At 37.8% G+C, this 18,295-nt stretch overlaps 1 protein-coding gene across 1 annotated transcript; it reads left to right on the forward strand.

Annotated features, from left to right (window-relative positions):
* The first annotated feature begins 156 nt into the window (after window positions 1-156).
* RNF212 (ring finger protein 212) lies at window positions 157-15,730 on the forward strand. Its single transcript, XM_063125627.1, has 10 exons — window positions 157-495; window positions 1,100-1,161; window positions 3,461-3,535; window positions 5,206-5,262; window positions 6,514-6,602; window positions 7,512-7,560; window positions 10,161-10,224; window positions 11,595-11,667; window positions 13,213-13,454; window positions 15,587-15,730. The coding sequence occupies exons 1-10, from the start codon at window positions 384-386 to the stop codon at window positions 15,622-15,624; spliced, it is 861 nt and encodes a 286-aa protein (XP_062981697.1). The 5' UTR covers window positions 157-383; the 3' UTR covers window positions 15,625-15,730.
* The last annotated feature ends 2,565 nt before the right edge of the window (window positions 15,731-18,295 follow it).

Consider the following 18,295-nt stretch of genomic DNA (forward strand, 5'->3'; position numbering starts at 1 on the left):
GTGGAATTCTGTTACACACGTGCCCATAGATCTGTAATAGTGAAGACCAATACACGAGAGGCAGTTTCAGCGGAGCTTTCCCTTTTAATTTGTGAGAGGTTTTTGTTGCGCCCCTTCTCCACCCAGCTCTTCCTTCGGCGGGGGAGGGGGCACACGGGCATTCCTCGTTCTCTGTGGAAAGGAAAGGAAAGGAAACGAGGTGTCTCCCCTCCCTCAGGCGCGCTGTCCTGCATGAGGAAAACGGTCTCGTGAGATGCTTGGGATTAAGCCCTTTCCTTTGAATGGAGGCTCATCGGCTCGTGACTGCCGCTCCATTCAGGCCGAAGGGCCAGCTCAAGTGAATTTGTAAGGGCTCCGTTGACCGGCCATCATCACTTCCCTTCATGGCTGCTCTGGTGTTCTGCAATGCATGTTTCCGGAAACCCCAAGGAGCCTCTCCAAAGTTCAGCCTGACCAACTGTGGCCACGTTATCTGTGAGCAGTGTCTCCAGAAAGGTAATGTGTCCTGTGGGTCTTGACTGACCCAGATCTACACCAAGCAGGATATAACACTTTGAAAACTGTACATGGAGTGTGTCCTGGGCCGAAACAGTTGTCACTACTGTTATAAACCACTATAAAGCAGTAGTGTAGATCCTGCCGCACATTCGCAAGAGTACACTCTTCTCTTCACATTGATTCCTCCTGAAGTGTTAAAATGGCCAGGCTGCACTTCTGAATTCATTCTTAAGATTATTTCTGTGTCCAGTGTGAACAAAAAGGTGGTTAAGGTGGAGTGAACTTGTTGGTGCGTTGCACAACTTGTGAATATATTAGATTAGGCATTACTTGTGCAACCACTAGCAAAACGTGAACTCTTATTTTTCTGCTAGTGCAAGATTTGATATATTTCTTATACTGCGATTGTTACCTGCAGCAATAAATCAAATTAGTACATTTTATAAGACGACAAAGATGTGTGTGGTGGGGGTGGGGAGAATACCATTAAAATAATTGCCAATGAATGAAAGATATTTTTCTATACGTAATTGATCAGCCATTACAACACAAATTTGCCAATCAAAATTATATGCACTGTGCATTGATTTTTATTTTATAGGTAAAAAAGATGAGTGTTTGATTTGCAGAGCTCCTTGTCGTACAATAGTACTTTCAAAAAAGGTACAGAAAACATTTATAACAACTTCAATGTATCTTTTTGTTGTTTATTCGTTCAGTCACTTCCAACTCTTCGTGACTTCATGTATCTACTGATTTACAATATGTTTAATATACATTTTTGACAAGTACCTGAGATCAAAACCAAGCTATTGTTCCTATTGAACCTGTGGAACATTCTTCTCTTTGCATTGATTCATCCTGAAGGGTTAAAATAGCAAAGCTGCACTTCAGAGTGTGTTCTTAAGTTTATTTCTGTGCCAAATGTGAACAAAAAAGTAGCTAAGGCGGAGCAATCTTGTTGGTGCCTTTTAGCCCAAAGGCAGGAATGGTGGAAATAGAGGCTGACAATAATATGGTGCACTAGTGTTGCTTACCCTGACTCTCTGGCCCCGTTCACACGATCACTGGGGGAAAGAGGGGAAAGTATCCATGGAGCAGGGAGGAATAGGAAACCATGATGCGCACCCCATCACATGACTGTTACCCTGCTGTGATTTACTTACCCCCTCCCTGTTCCATCTGAACAGCCGATTTGCCTGGAAGCAGGAACTGCAGAGCGGAGCGGAGCAAAGGCTCCAATCCCATTGTAAAGTGCTGCTGGGCCCTCCAGGAAAAAATTTTGGGAGGAGGAGTGGGCATAGGTGGGTGAATTGGTGGTGGAGGTGGGAGCAGGCAAGAAAGAGAAATAGAGGAGGAGGAGGCAGCTGCAGCCAAAGTGCCAGATGTGGGAGGAGGCAGGAGACATTCCCACCGCATAAACACTGCCAACATAGCGGATCTAAACACAATGGCAGAAGTACATGAGCAGGCAGTTGCGATGTCATTGCTCAGCTGCAGAAAATACTACATTTTCCCTGTTCAGAAATAACACAGGGAAAAGTGGAGGGAGGGATACATAGGACAGCAGCTGCAGGAGAGGGTCATCCCTGTTCAGACAACATGCTAAGCCACCAGTGGTTAAGCATTTTGAGGTAAACATTATGGCTTAGCATGTCACATAACCATGGTCGCTACATAACTTCGGTTTAAACATGCTCACTAACCATTTGCTGGTTAGGCTGACCATGGCTTAGTGTGTCGTCTGAATGGGCCCGATGTCATGTAAAGTACATGGAGAATACTGTGACTGACAAATGACAATCGCAGCCAGAAAAAAACTGTGTGAAGAAGCCCACTGGCTCTGCACATGAAGGTTGCATTTCTGCTTTGGATTGTTGAGTAGCCATTGCTAAACCTCCTATGAATTTATCTAGTTGTTTTAAAAATAGCTTATGTTAGATGCCATCACAATACTATTTGAAATGAATTCAGTGGTACAGTTAGGTAATTTTAGACTCTGGACTTAATGTGATTATGGGGGATGGCTATTTAGGTGATAATGTGTATTGCAAGGATGGGGAACATATGGCCCTTCAGATGTTGTTAGACTGCAACTTCCATCAGCCATCACTATTTACTGTGCTGGCTAGGACTGATGATAGTTGCAGTCCAACAATATCTAGAGGGATACACATTTCCCACCACTGGCATATTACTGTTCAAAGCTTATCACAGTCTAGCTCCTTCCTACCTTTCTTCTCTTATTTGCCCCATTCGTGCTCTTTGCTCATCGTATGTTATGTTTCTTACCGGTCCAAGAGTTCCTACTTCTCTTGCTCATCTTCTTCCATTTTCTCTCCCTGCCCCCTATGCCTGGAATTCTCTTTCAGAGCACTTGCGAACCACAAGTTCAATGATAGTTTTTAAAGCTCAGTTGAAATCTTTTCTTTTTTCTAAAGCTTTCAGAACTTGATTTTGATCTTACTTTTACACTGTTAAGTTTTATTGTCCCCTGTGCCTGTTTGGTGCATTCTCTTCCCTTTCTTATTGTTTTATTATGATTTTCTTAGAATGTAAGCCTATGTGGCAGGGTGTTGCTATTTTATTGTTTTACTCTGTACAGCACTATGTACATTTATGGTGCTATATAAATAAATAAATAAAACTTCACTTACTTAAACACATGGTAAGTCACCCCTCCAGAATTTGGGGGCCCTTCTGCTAAGTCAGCCCTAGAGTCCTGCCTTGACGGTACCACTGAATGAATTAAATAAATAATTTAATTCATGAAAAAGATACTTCTGTCTGTTCACCTTGAGCAAAAATTACTTGGGTAATACATTTCTAGTCTTGTTTGTTTATTTTAGAGATAATCAACTGTGTTAAGGTTTTTTATTGCAAAGTGGATTACTTTTGTAGATTTCAAAAATATTTATAAACTTTTATTATGTTTGATAATGTGTAATTTGTTTTGCTGCAGATGAATTCAGATATTCAGTCATTGTTTATGGGAATAGATGGATTATGCAGAAAATATTCCAAAGAAATCACACAAGTGAGTTATTAGTGAACTATTTTGAATATTTTCCATCATAAATGTACTAGATATTAATTTTCTTCGAACTTTCTCCCAAGAGGAAATTCTATGTTGGTATCTTCTTAATAAAGATATGATACAGCAAATAGTTGCTAGAAATGACCTTCGATGTATAATTTCCATGGGAGAAAAACTATTTTAGTATAGGGCTCCATCCAACAAGCGCTTTATTGCACGCTCGTTACTGGGCACTCACAGATTTTTTGCAGGTCCCTCCCATGATGTCGTCTGCCTCCCGCGCTCCTTCCGCCCCTTCTGGCCTTCCTTGCGTGACAAAAAAAAACTCTCAAGAAAGTCTGAGGGCAGGACATGGACGACGTTATCTGAGTTCTTTGCACACAACCCACATTGACAGCGGGCTATAATGCTGGTATGATGGAGCCCACAGACTGAGACCCAAAACCTAACACCATATAAAAGTACAATCAGAATAAAACTGAGCAGCAATGCAGATATTTAAAATACAGATTTATTTATTTTTATTTATTTATTACATTTATATATCGCCCCATAGCCGAAGCTCTCTGGGCGGTGTACAAAAGTTAAAACAGCAAAGTTAAAAGAACACTGTTATTTAGATAAAATGCAGTTAAATTCAATTCATTCACCCATTCCACATTAACTGAAATAATTACTACCAGTGTTGGAGCCACAGAACCTGGTGTCCAACCTAGGCCGTATACTTAGAAGCAGTAGGTGTGCTGACATGCTAGCTGCTTCTCTCTTTATATCCAAGTATTCCTCAGAGTTCTCCTGACTTTGATGGATCTTAAATATTCTTTTTCTCACGTCTTTGCATACGATAGAAAAACATGGTGTATTGTATCTGTAAAGTAGATATGACCATGATGGTTGAAACAACAAATAAACAAACTCACTTACTAGAAAAACATGGCCTTTGACTACATTATGCATTAATTGAGCTCATCATCTCTTGGAAATCCCTCTTTCCAATATTAAAGGAAATAACTTGTCTTTCAGAAGCCTGGGCTGTCAGTTTCACTTCCTAGCAACATTCCTGAATTATCCAACCATTGCTTCAGCTTTAGGGCTTTTCTTAGAAATTTCTCTGTCCAGTATTTTCTTCCCATACTCAGCTAATAAACAGTGTCTTGTTGTTCATGTTCACAGCCAGATTTGCATATACACATGTCTGTTTTCTGATTGTTCAGCCTTCTCTTTCTGGTGTCTCTGCGCATTCTTTCTAGTCACTTTCCTCCATTCAGACTTCAGGAACCTGTGCAAGTAGAACCAATAATGGCTTTAGTTATTTCCATTCACTTATTAATGGTTCACTCAGCACATTTCAGTATGATAATGTTATACGCACATATTTTGGACTGCTGAATTTCTAAAAAATGCCCCCCCCCAAATCCTCCCCCTGCCTCTTTAACATGAATGCAAGGTGCTATAATGTTCAAAATATAATTGGTAGTTTAGGATTTGTTTTTTTATTTGACATGGAATGACCCAGAAAAGACATGATAGATAGTATGAGGAATTCTATTCCTGCTTCTTTTTTTACTATTCTAGATTTTATTCTTTTAGGGTTTTTTCCTCTTCTAATCTTTAACATAGAAATTATTTTTATAATGTCTAGTATAGATTCTCCCTCTCTTAATTTTTAGATTGCCCAATTCCAGGAAAAACACAGAAGACGGCTATTGGCACACTACAGAGGAAAGGTACTTTGAACTCATGCTGAACTGAAATATTGGGCTGTGGGAAGTTTTGATGAAGTCACATTTATATTTTAATATTGTATTACCGAAATGTCACAGGTCAACTATTTATTTATTTATTTATTTATTTATTTATTGCATTTCTGTACCACTCAATAGCCTGTTCACTGGGCTGTTCACAAAAATTAAAACCATAAAGTACAATTTAAAGTATAAAATTAACCACAATATAAAAACACAATATAAAAGTATAATCCAAATAAAACCAACCAGTAATGCAGAGACTTATAATACAGATTTAAAACAGCAAAGTTAAAAGACTAAGATGGTAAAATGTTAAAATACTCGGAAAATAAAAAGGTCTTCACCTGGCGTTGAAAAGAATATAATGTAGGTGCCAGGAGAACCTCTCTAGGGAGCTCATTCCGCAGCTGGGGTGCCATAGCAGAAAAGGGCCTCCTCCTGGTAGCCACCCACCTCACTTCCTTTGGCAGGGGCTTACGGAGAAGAGTCACTGAAGATGATCTTAGGGTCTGGGCAGTACATATGGGAGGAGTCAATCCTTCAGATAACCTGGCCCCAAGCCGTTTAGGGCTTTGAATGTTAATAGCAGCGTTTTGAATAGGACCTGGACTGGCAGCCAGTGAAGCTGGGAAAGTACTGGCATAATGTGGTCCTTGGCACCTACATTTTATTCTTTTAGACGCCAGGTGAATACCTTTTTATTCTCCCAATATTTTAACAGTCTATAAATTAATTTTAACTTTGCTGTTTTAAATTTGTATTTTAAATTTGTATTGTTGCATTGCAGCTGCTTTTATCTTGGTTGTACTTTTATATTGTATTTTATATTATGGTTTTATACTATTGTTTTGTTTTTAATTGTCTTCAACTTGTAAACCACCCAGAGAGCTACAGCTATTGGGCGGTATAGAAATGCAATAAATAAATAAATAAATTGTTGGCCAGTCCCTGTTAACAACCTTGCTGCACTGTTTTGTACCAGCTGAAGTTTCTGGACCGTTTTCAAATGCAGCCCCAAATATCACACATTGCTGTAATCCATGTGAATGGGCCAGATCAGGGAGAGGTATATCCAGTCTGGTCCTTTGTATTTCATTTAACAGTCGGAACATGAGACTGAACCACGTACTCTGGAACAATCTGATTAAAGACAGCTGGAATTTTTCAGTGGTGGTAGATGAAAATGAAAACCACAAAGCTTAAATGACTGAAATAGATTATTCCATACAGATTTCAAAACTGGAAGGATATGTTAAGAAAGCAACACAACAAATTCAGCATATACAACAGCAACAGCAGCAGCAGCAACAACAACAGCAGTAAGCAGCATTTTTATCTATTAGCATGACAATTGAAATTGTAAATACCGTATTTCTTCGATTCTAAGATGCACTTTTTTCCCCATATAAACATCTCTAAAAACGGGGTGCGTCTTAGAATCGCCGGTGCATTTATTATTTCTTCTAATCAAAGCTTTTTTCTGTCGGTGGTACTGAAATTAGTATGCGTCGTACAATCGATGGTGTCTTAGAATCGAAGAAATACGGTAGTAGTAGGGAGGATGTTGTTGACTTCATGCCCTATTTGTGGCTGGTCACTATGGAAAACCTGGTGTTGGAGTAGATGGACCTTTGATTTGAACCAACAGGACTCTTATGATCTGAAATGGGGGGGAAAAGTATTAAATCTCTGCTACATTCAAGTCCAGTCAATAGTGGGGAAAAGTGTTTGTGTTTCCAAAACCCAAATAGGTAATTGCTTGCTATGAATCCAGGAAAGTTATATAATTATGATAAGATGGAATTCTCACTTTTCATTCACAGCAACATTTAAAGTTTCAAACCTACACATACATGCCTGAGAGAAAGCCCCATTGGGTTCTGAATTGACATGTTTAGGATTGCTCTGTAAGTCTCTGAAGTGATCAATAACTACCTAGTTCTTCACAAAGGTATTTGTAGATATGTAGATATGTCTATAGCCTATGAAAGAGGATAAATGGCATGAGATCTTATACATTCATATTTATACATGATAGTTCACCCCAAAAGACTTCAATAGGATTAGCTTAGTTTAATACTGCAATATCTTATTATGTGTTACTCAACAAATCAAATATAACATTAGGATATAACACATGTTTAGTGATTTTTAAGGTTTACTAGTATTTTATATTAATATTTGACATCCTGCAAATTATTTTTTCCATATGAATCCCAAACTATCAGTAGGGTTTCATCAATGGAAGTAGATCATCTGCAATCTTCAGCAAGGAAAGTAAGTGGCTTTCTATTTTTCCACTCAGAAATAGTTAATGTTATAAAGATTCAACTCTAATTCCCACTTAGATTTGTGACAAAAGGCAAATTGCTATCTAGCATGCTTCTTATCTTGACCTCTTAAAGGTATAAGATGTCCAACGAGAGGAAGAAGATATACTGAAGCTTTGTCATTCCTTGTTGGAAATCCGAAAGCAATATTGTTAAACACTCCTCATGGCAATATAGGACTACTATCTATCTACTCTCACACTCAGACATACACACTCACACAAATACACACTCAGTCAAACTAGATGTAACTGTGGCCAAACCATTTGTTTAAACTAGATTGATTCAATTACGTGGTAAGTGTGAGCTATTAAACTCTTCTCCTGCCTAGAGTCTCCTGCCTAGTGCTACGGACAAGGGACTTTGCGCTAACTCTCTATAATTCAGTACATTGGAAGCATTTAGATCCTCGTTTACCACCTAATAGCAGATCAAATTCATCTAAACCAAGTGTACACCTAAGATTGTTTTGTGGGTTGTAATCTAGGTTTTATTGTAACAAGAATTAGTACAGGAAAATCTTTCTTGATCCATGCTTTATTTTTTTATTACAAATATCCTAAGAATATTTTGTGTACATAAAAACCTAAAAACATTTCTCTTATTAAGTATAACATTGCTAAAGATTTTTAGATTGTAATAATTCAACATAGTATTTCTTGTTCTTAGACTTCTAGTCTTAATACCTTAAAAAGGAAAGATCTCATTCTAAGTACCAAGTTTCCTATTCGATATTGAATAAGCCATTCAACAGGTAAACAGGCATGATGGTGAGCTTCTAAGAAGAAGCTCCCATATTCTAAAATCAGCACATATTTGTACAGTTTTGTGTAGAAATTACTTCATAACTAATATTATCAATTGCCCCATAAATTAGGGATCACAGTCTTAATTACCTCATTGTTATTAAACATTCCTAAGAATTGGACCATACATATAAGACTTACACATACACCTTTCAAGCTAGATCAGTTCTGAATTATACCTTTGAGAAGATAACTCTTTACTCAAAATCTGCCAGTTAAAGTTAAGTCTATATTTTTTCTAAACATCCGTATATCAAGCTTTTTGATATGTATACCTTACACAATTCCCCCTCATTAATAGATAAGCAAAAACATTAAATACACTTTTGATCTGGAGTTACAGTCTCACACCTTTTCATTACTGAAATAAACATTTTGGCCCAAGTGAGAGGGCTTTAAATTTATTTTATTTATTTATTTATTTATTTATTACATTTTTATACCGCCCAATAGCCGAAGCTCTCTGGGCGGTTCACATAAATTAAAACCATAATAAAACAACCAACATGTTAAAAGCACAATCACAAAATACAGTATAAAAAGCACAACCAGGATAAAACCATGCAGCAAAATTTATATAAGATTAAAATACAGAGTTAGAACAGTAAAATTTAAATTTAAGTTAAAATTAAGTGTTAAAATACTGAGAGAATAAAAAGGTCTTCAGCTGGCGATGAAAGGAGTACAGTGTAGGCGCCAGGCGGACCTCTCTGGGGAGCTCATTCCACAACCGGGGTGCCACAGTGGAGAAATCAGCATTTTCTCTTTAGATAGCATCCAGGTCAACTTGACCATTATTTTTATGCCATTGTAAATGTGCTTGTGAACCTGTGTTTTCGTTTAATGCAATCTACTTTATTATTTATTTAAATCTCTGGATTTCTAATTACCCGCAATGCAACATGCTTAATGGCTTGAGGCCTGCAGCTCCAAGATGAGACAGCTTTTACTTTTTGTAGGGGGGAAATTGTCATTTTCTTCAGTAATCATTTCAGCATTGAGGGCTTTTTGTGGCAGATCCATGACACTAGAAGCAACATCACACCGGGGGTTAACACACTCCCTACCTTCGCTTCTCCACCCATGTTTTTGTTCCTCAAAAGAGGAAGTACACAAGGAGCACAAGGCCCATTGAGTCCACTGTTCTAATGTTTTTTTAAAAATTGGACTTAATGAGGGGTTTTTTTTGTCACGCAAGGAAGGCCAGAAGAGGCAGAAGGTGCACGGGAGGCAGACAACGTCATGTGAGGGACCTGAGCAAACTCTGTGAGTTCCCAGTAAGGAGCGTGCAATAAAACGCTCGTTAGGTGGAGCTTTGGAGCTATACAGCAGTGAGCTTGACTGAGAGAAAAGTGCTTGGGGGAAGTGGTTATAGCAGCAATGATTAGTGTAGAGACAGTTCAGACCCCCCACCCATTGGACCTTTCTGTTCCAAAACTTGGACCTCCACACCTGTATTATTTATTTATTCATTCATTCACACACACATGTACACATTTTTCTTTCCTTTAACCTATGGTTTTGTCTGAACAAGCCAAGAATGAGCTGAAATTTACTTTGAAGTATACTTATTAATAATAATATTCCTACTTCACAAGAATGTAACGAATTCCTGAGAAGCTACATCCATGATTCAGCAGCAGTGGAACAAAACAATCCTGTACTACACATTTTAAATGGAATTTTTACTCATGTTACATGTTTTTACATTTATTGTACTCTTATCTTTGAAAACACCTAGACTGAAACAGTGACTGGACCTATGAGAATATCATTGATAAGCCCACCTCAGAATGGACATATGGGTAAGAAAATATAATTGCCTATTTTTAAAATCTGAACAGGAAAAGATATTTATGTAGGGAGGTAGTGGGCTCTCCCACACTAGAGGCGTTCAAGATGCAGCTGGACAGCCATCTTTCAGGTATGCTTTAATGTGGATTCCTTCATTGACCAGGGGGTTGAACTTGACGGCCTTATAGCCAACTCTACTATTCTATGATTCTGTGTTTTGAAGTTATATTCTGATAATAGTTCTATGTTTTCTCTGCCCCCCATCCCACCACCACCACAACCACACACATCAGCCTTCATCACTTGCTACTCTGTTCTCTCACCTTGGGGTCCAATGACCTTGAAGGCCAGGCTGGGGGAGCAAGCAACAACAGCTCCTTTGAATTTAGGAGGCATCTTCTTATTCTCCCATGATCCCCAGTGGGGGCGGGGGGAGGAAATAATGATTGTCACTATTTTGACAGTGTCTTCTTACTTTACAAACAGCCGAGGGAAAGAAGCTAAGCTTGGTTGGCTTCTACTGTGTTTAATGAAGCCACCATTGCCTAACACCCCAACCTCACCCTCAACAGAATAAAGCAGCAGAGGAAATCAGACTCTGCTACTTTAAATGCTTAAAGGGGGCCTTGAGGGGTTTCAGGCTTTCAAGTAGAAGGTTCAAAGGATACAATTCCTTTTAAGGAAATGAGCACAAAATCCTACTTGCCCAGCTCTAGAAGAAATGGCCAAACATCTTACGTTCTATTGAAGAGGTAGTTTCACTTTTCTACTTAGTGCTATGATTAGATAAACTATATATCAAGCATGTTAAGATGTAGATATACAAATGTTTCTTGTTTAACTTTTCTAGTAATAATGGTGTTTTGTATGTATATACCAGTTTTTGTTTTGTTTTTTACTTTCTGTCTATTGTGGAAATCATTTGACCATTTTGATCCATCATTATATGAATAAGTGAGAATGAATGGTTACGTAGACACTAACTCAAATTAAAGCAAAATGTTATTTAGAAGAACTTGATATGTCATGTTGTCTAAGTGAACAACGTTAGTGAATTTCTATATAAAATCATTGCCCATTTCTAATGGTTTATACATTTTACTGAGATTCCTGTACTACTAGCCATCCTGCTGGTTTCAAACAAACAAGATAATTTTCAGTGACTAAGATTAACTTTTTCAAAGAGCCATATTATATTTATACATTTTTTAAAATGTGCCTTCAAAATAATACATTATGCAAACTATGTTCTTTACAGCACAGTCATATAAGTGGCTGTTGAGAAGTAAGACTAAATGAGTTCAGTGGAGCTTATTCATGGGTAAATAAGTATAAAATTGCACCCTTAATCTGCTAATATAAACAGAAATATTATTTACAGGTAGTGTTAAATGCAGAAGTTCTCAATCATCTGGAATTACTTCATGCCAAAAGAGTACACCAGGGTCAATAAGGTAACTAAAATTCAAGTGTTGTAATGAGAGGATTATCTCTGCTCACCTCTGTTTATATTGACATTTCGACTTTCCAGAGAAGAAACGTTTTCATTTAAATTGGCTTCACTTAATGCAAATAACTTTATCATGATTAAATTCTGACATTGTGAAATTTCAGGTACCAAGTTTCATGTAAACAATTATATTGTTTTCATTTGTATTTATTGTATTAAGTACAAATTTACTTTTCACTTTTTAACCTTCGTGTCTTTTCTTCTGTAAAGTGGGACTTCCAACAATACATTCATATTGTAGCATTCACTGGGGTAGGCTATGTACTCTTCTCAAACTCTTCCCAAATAACCAAATTATTCTTCGTGTATCAAAAATATTGTTTTCTCCTGTTGACTTATTTGAATTTGTAGCTCACACTGCAGTAAAGATGGAAATATATTTTAAAAAGAAATAGATGCCTGACCAAAAGCTTTAGAACCTAAAGTCAATTCAGGAAATGGCCATCTTATTCTAATTAATCCCCAAGATACCTGTTGCTTCAAAGTGATCACTTTTAGCATCCTGGAATGTCAACATTCTAGCACTTCTGAAGAATGATCATGCTCCAATGTCTTTGGATTGCTCTTTAAGTTTACAGTCTAATGTTTAAAGGTCTGGTGTCATGTCACCTGCATGGTAAGGCAGATGCCAGGGCTCACAGACCTGGATGGTCACATCGTAGTTCGATGGCAAGCTCCTCTTTCCTTTTTAGATTTTTTTTAAAACACCCACCCAGTACTGTATAGGGAGAGGTGCTGGGCAAGAGAGTCATCATAGACTTCCTTGCTTATGGGGCCCAGAGGCATTGGGAGTAGAGTATTGGTAGCTGTGGGGAAAGGCATTAGGTGTGAAGCTGCAGCTGCTACTTCCTTCCTTATTCCCAATACCTCTGAGCCGTGCCCCTTACATGTATATTGGAAGTGAGAATGGGGAAGATGGCCATAGCTGTTGTTACCTCATCTAGGGCTTTGGGCTGAAGGAGTAACAAGTGGCTGCCACCACCAGTAACAAGTGGCTGCCATCCACCCTCTGATAAGCTTTGGGAGGGGCTGCCAGGGCACCTTCCCAGGGTCTCATCAAACCTGGCACCAGCCCTAAAGAATTTTCTTCGTAAGTGGGTAATTCCTTCCCTGCCACCTGCAGAAACCGTTACCTTGTCTATAAGCAATCTATCTCAGATAGGTATAATAGCCAAAGCAGAGAGTGTTGGCTATTGGGTAGTAAAGAAGTGAAGGAAGGAAGTAAGACAGACCACCAAATTTAGTATTAAAAGGAACTGTATCTTCAGCCTCTTACAGGAATTCTCCTGTTTACGGCTTCGAGCCAGAAATCTTCTGGTGCTGTCAGAGCTAATAGGATAGGGAGAAAATGTATCATTTATTATTCAATTTGGAAAAAAATGTGTTAAAGTCAAACCTGTTTTAAAAACAGCACAACCTGCTGTAATTGATTATGCTATGTCTACCTTTCTCAATATGCTAGACCAAGTCTTGTCTATTTACTTACTAGGTCATCGCCATTAAGAATGCCAAATAGTGTGACTTCTTATATGTCACCATTTGTATCATCACAAAATAGTAGAAATCACATACCAGATACTTTTGGACTAAGAAATAATCCACATTATCCAACACCTTCACTAAGAAATACTCCGCATTATCCAGCATCTTCATGTACACCAACATCTTCACTGTCATCAGTGACAAGACACCCAATCAGCCTTTCCAGTCTCTTACAAAGGCAACATTTAGGTAAGCGTGTTAGTCAATAACTGAAATAAATCATCCAGAATTAAACTTCTGTTCAGGTAAAGTGCAATATATAGACTGTATGAGGCAGTGATAACACCCGCAGACTCTGACAGGGAGTTGCTTTTGTCCACTGAAAATAATGCAAGTCACTCTGTGGCTGGGTTCACAAGTAACACTAATCCACTGTAGGTTACGTTTGGGAGTGACCCATGTGGGATTAGTATGTCATGTGGCGGAAGTTTTTCCACCCACAATTGGGAAGTTACCTAACCCAGGTACCCACCCTCTGCAGTGGGGTAAGGGACCCCGAGGTGGCTCACCATGTCATCTGTCGGGTGCTCCACCTTTGATGATTAAATCCACTAAGATGACACATTGTTTTAACTGTTTTAACTGCTTTTATTGCTTTTAAATTATATATTGTTTTAACTTGGTTCATGGTTTAATTTGTTTTTCACTGTGCATATTTACTGTTTTCTACTGTATGCTTTTATCTGTACGCTGCTCTGAGATCGTAATGATATAGGGCGGGATATAAATGTTTTAAATAAATAAATAAATAAATAAATAAAGTCCTGCATCCAGCTGGACGTTCCAGTGGTGCTCTAGCCAAAGCGGTTGTGGAGGAGGGAGGATTGCCAACAACTCACACTGTGGGGCGGGTAAGTTACCCGTGCCGTGTGTTTTGCAAGTCGTGTGGGGCATGCGTATGTCATGGTTCCCTTACCCCTCCCCGCTCCATGGTTCCGTTACTCCCATGATCATCTGAACAGGGCCTACTTCTCCTATGAAGACCCCTATACAGCGTCTACACAGTCCTGAATCCACCATAACACTTATATTTAGCATAGTGCCCAAGATGATGTATGGCCACTGCTCAGAACTTGTATAATATAAGCATTGCAAACATACGCTTATCATGAGCATGCATTTCTTGTTTATGTGTAGATATAAAACAATTATGATGAGGTCTTGAGGTAAGGAGGAGAAGTTGTGGGTACTCTTTTTTAAAGATTGTTCACTTAAGTAGATAGTTAATGCATTTGAGACCTTGAACAAAATATTTGCTTTAAACCCTAGTTCATGGAATATAAGGTTAGTCGCCCCTTTTTGGGAGGAGGTTATAATAAGGATAAACTTTGTATTGAAACCATCAATAATATGGAACAATCTACATGTCCTAAATTACTTACCAGCTTCTTGGAAATTAACACATGGTCAGCGCAGATGGGTCTTCAGGGCCTTTATGAATATGACAGCCAAAAGACTTATATTATCACGTTCGAAGGACAAATGCTCACCTCACATAATGCAATGGACTGAAGATGTAATAACACTATCAACTTTTGAACGGGTGTTATATAGGCGTAACTTGCAAGTGGATAAATACACAGATATCTGGTCTGCTTTTCTTGAAATCTATGTATAACTCTCAGGTTTTGTTTTGTTTTGTTTGTTTGTTTGTTTTGAATGAACAGTACACATGATGAAAAATGATGATATTCCTATATATGTAATTTCTTCACATGAAATGTGTTTTCTTTACATGTTTTTTCTTTGCATGATGTATTATGTAAGAGCCAGTGTGGTGTAGTGGCTAAAGTGTTGGACTGGGAGTCAGGAGATCCGGGTTCTAGTCCTCTCGCGGCCACTGGGTGACTTTGGGCCAGTCACAGACTCTCAGCCCAACCTACCTCACGAGGTGGTTGTTGTGAGGATAAAACGGAGAGGAGGAGGATTATGTACATCATCTTGTGTTCTTTGGAGGAAAAAAGGAGGGATATAAATGCAATAATAAAATAAATAAAAATTTTCAGTTCAGTTTTGTTGATATTCACATTAAAAAAAGGGGGGAGAATATTGTCTGAAATAAAAATAGGTCTTTTTTGGAGATGTATGACTCAATTACAGTCTTGCCATGTGGAGGTCACATCCAGGAACTGGTCTCTAAAAATTTAATACTTCCTTAGTTATAAGATAAATGTGCATCTTTAAGCAATGGCTAAATGTGGTTGCTGGCATTTACAGTCATTTATTTGTTTACTATGGCCATTACAGTGATTTTCTTTGCAAATAATGTATTAACATGCCACTTTCAAAAATGAATTTTATTTTAATCTTTCTTTTTATAGGATCAGCTAGACTTCCAGGATATTCATTACAAAAATAAGTGCACCTGCAAGCTCTATTCAACAAAACTTATGCATTGCATATTTTTAAAGAACATCTATAAAAAGTATATCACAATGCATACCATTGTAAAATATCTATCTTGATTAAAGGCTGTTTAAAATAAAACTTGTATTGTTATTGCGCGTTTTTATTGATTCATTTTTCAGAGAAAACAAAACTACTACATTTTGCTACTATTAAATGTTCATCTTACCCCAGGATCAGGAATAAAATAAATAATGAAACCATTGCCATCTCCTGAGTTAACACCAAATCCAGCAGCACTCCTAACCTGTGCATTGTTCCTTAAGGGTATATCTAAAACCAGATGTAATCCTCTATCTAGATTAGTCAGTTTCCTGACTCACAATATCTCTGTCTTGTCTGGAATACGTCTCAGCTTCCACCCCAAAATTGCCTCCAGATACCGGATCAGGAGTTCCACAGTCCTCCAAAATGGAAATGAGAGATAAGGCTGAGTGTCATCTGCATACTAATGACACTTCAGCTCAAATCTGCTTTCCTCAGCAGTTTAATGTAGATGTTTGAAAGCATGGGGGAAAAGATGGAACTTTGTCTCACCCTATAGGCCAATGGCCATGGGGTGCACCAAAAGTCCTCCAGCACCACCTTCTGAGACGGTTTATCTATGAGACTGAAAAAACTGAGACACCATGGGGCTGTTCAGACATCAATCTAAGCCATGATTGTTATGCATTTGGGGCTAACTATGGTGGCTTAGTGTGGTGTGTGGGAGGACTAAAACATGATCCCGGTGATTAATGAAACACCCCAGGTAATCATCCCTCCACAGCAGGGGGTGGCCTACCATGACATGTGGCTGGCTCCCCAGTGGTTAAAATGGGCCCTAGGTGACATTCAGAGTCATTTAAAATATTAGTTCTCCCTTAACATTACTTAACTCATTCATTACCAACAGTTTTAGGATATTTTTAGGAAGTTTTAACAATGTATACTATGTTTTTAATCAGTTTTTTATGTATTTTTTACTTACTGGCGGGTAAGAAATAAAATTATTATTATTATTATTATTAGTGGTAGTAGTAGTAGTAGTAGTATGGCGTTCAGATGCTAATCACTGTGAGCAATTGTGAATATTGACCCAACCAGGAAATTGTACTTACTTTACACTTGTTCATCTTGAGTAAAAAGTATGTGAATTAAATTTGGCCATGTGTTTCAGATTGCTTTAAATCCAAGAACTCCAGCTGAACTAGTTTGCAAATTAGGCTGAATAATAACAACAACAACAACAACAACAACAACATAAACAACATATTTATTTCTTACCTGCCTCTCTCTTTTTTATACTTTTAAAAGATTAATCTGGTGCACAAGGGGAGGTTACCAAATCCACCCAATGCTAACCTTGTTGAAATCAAAACTTGTCCCTCAGTTTGTGTATGGAGGAGAATTATGGGCTCTGAAATCTTCTTACAATATGGAAACATTTCAAAATAAATTGCTAAGGACAATTCTGGGTGTAACAATATGCACTCCTGCTTCATTTTTACGGTCAGAAACCCGCTTAATAGCAGTCAAATCTATCACTGCCATCAGGGCCTTTAACTACTGGCTCAAACTCCTCCCCACAACCAGTTTACCTAAATTGTGCCTTTCAGAGCAAATGACAGCCAATCCATCAAATACATCATCTTGGTTTCAGAAACTGATTCATTATTATGGTTTTTCTTCTCAATACTTTACTACTTTGAATTTAGCTCACAGCAACGAGGTCTTTAAGGAGAGGGTCTATAGTGTTTCTATTCAAATGGATCTCTGCATAGTCTCAAGTAATAAGATAGCACCTTGGTTTGCAGAGACTAAGCTTAAATTTGAATGTGAATGCTACCTGACTCTAATTTCTATTCCTCATCAGCCCTTGCAGGAGGATTAGAAACAAATGAAAACAGCAGTTCTGGAAGGGCGTTTTAATAAAAATCCTTATGCCTTGAGACTCTGCCCTTGCCGTAGTGGCAAAGTGGAGGATCTGCCTCATTATTTGTTCTACTGCACCAAATTAGTTCTTAAATATTTAGATGGTTTTCTTGAGAAAAAGTCCAGCAGGTCTGATTCAGAAAGAATATACTTTTTGTTTACATGCAATAGCAAGACTGTCCTATTAACATTGGCCAACTTTGCTCTTACAGCCCAAATGTATACAGCAACATTTCTGACCTTGCAGAATGTATGATTTGTTTTATCATTGTTTTTACTATGCTTGTTGTAACCACTGGTTGAAACAATAAAGCTTTATCTATCTCTTAATAAAAATGCATAGAAATATGAAAAAGTGCTATCTTAAACCAAAACCAAACCTGAAAACAAAGTAAGTTTAAGAAAACTGATACAAACAATATATCAAATTTAGGTATAACCATGCTTATTACAATAAAATATTAGTAGAAAATATTTTTACTCTTAAAGCAAATACATTTAAAATTTAAACAAAATAGTCCACACACATCAAACATTAAACAAAAATCCCCAAACGCGTTTCAACCATACAGGTCTTCATCAGTGGGAAAGGATATGTGGATTTATTTTATTTTTAAACAAAATACAAATATTAAAAAACAGCTTTTTATGCCCCAGATATATGGAGTTCCTATCGGACCCAAAGTTGGCTCTTGTAAATCTTCAAGCTT

Source organism: Elgaria multicarinata, chromosome 4 (genome assembly GCF_023053635.1).
Source record: "Elgaria multicarinata webbii isolate HBS135686 ecotype San Diego chromosome 4, rElgMul1.1.pri, whole genome shotgun sequence".
NCBI classification, from domain to species: domain Eukaryota; kingdom Metazoa; phylum Chordata; class Lepidosauria; order Squamata; family Anguidae; genus Elgaria; species Elgaria multicarinata.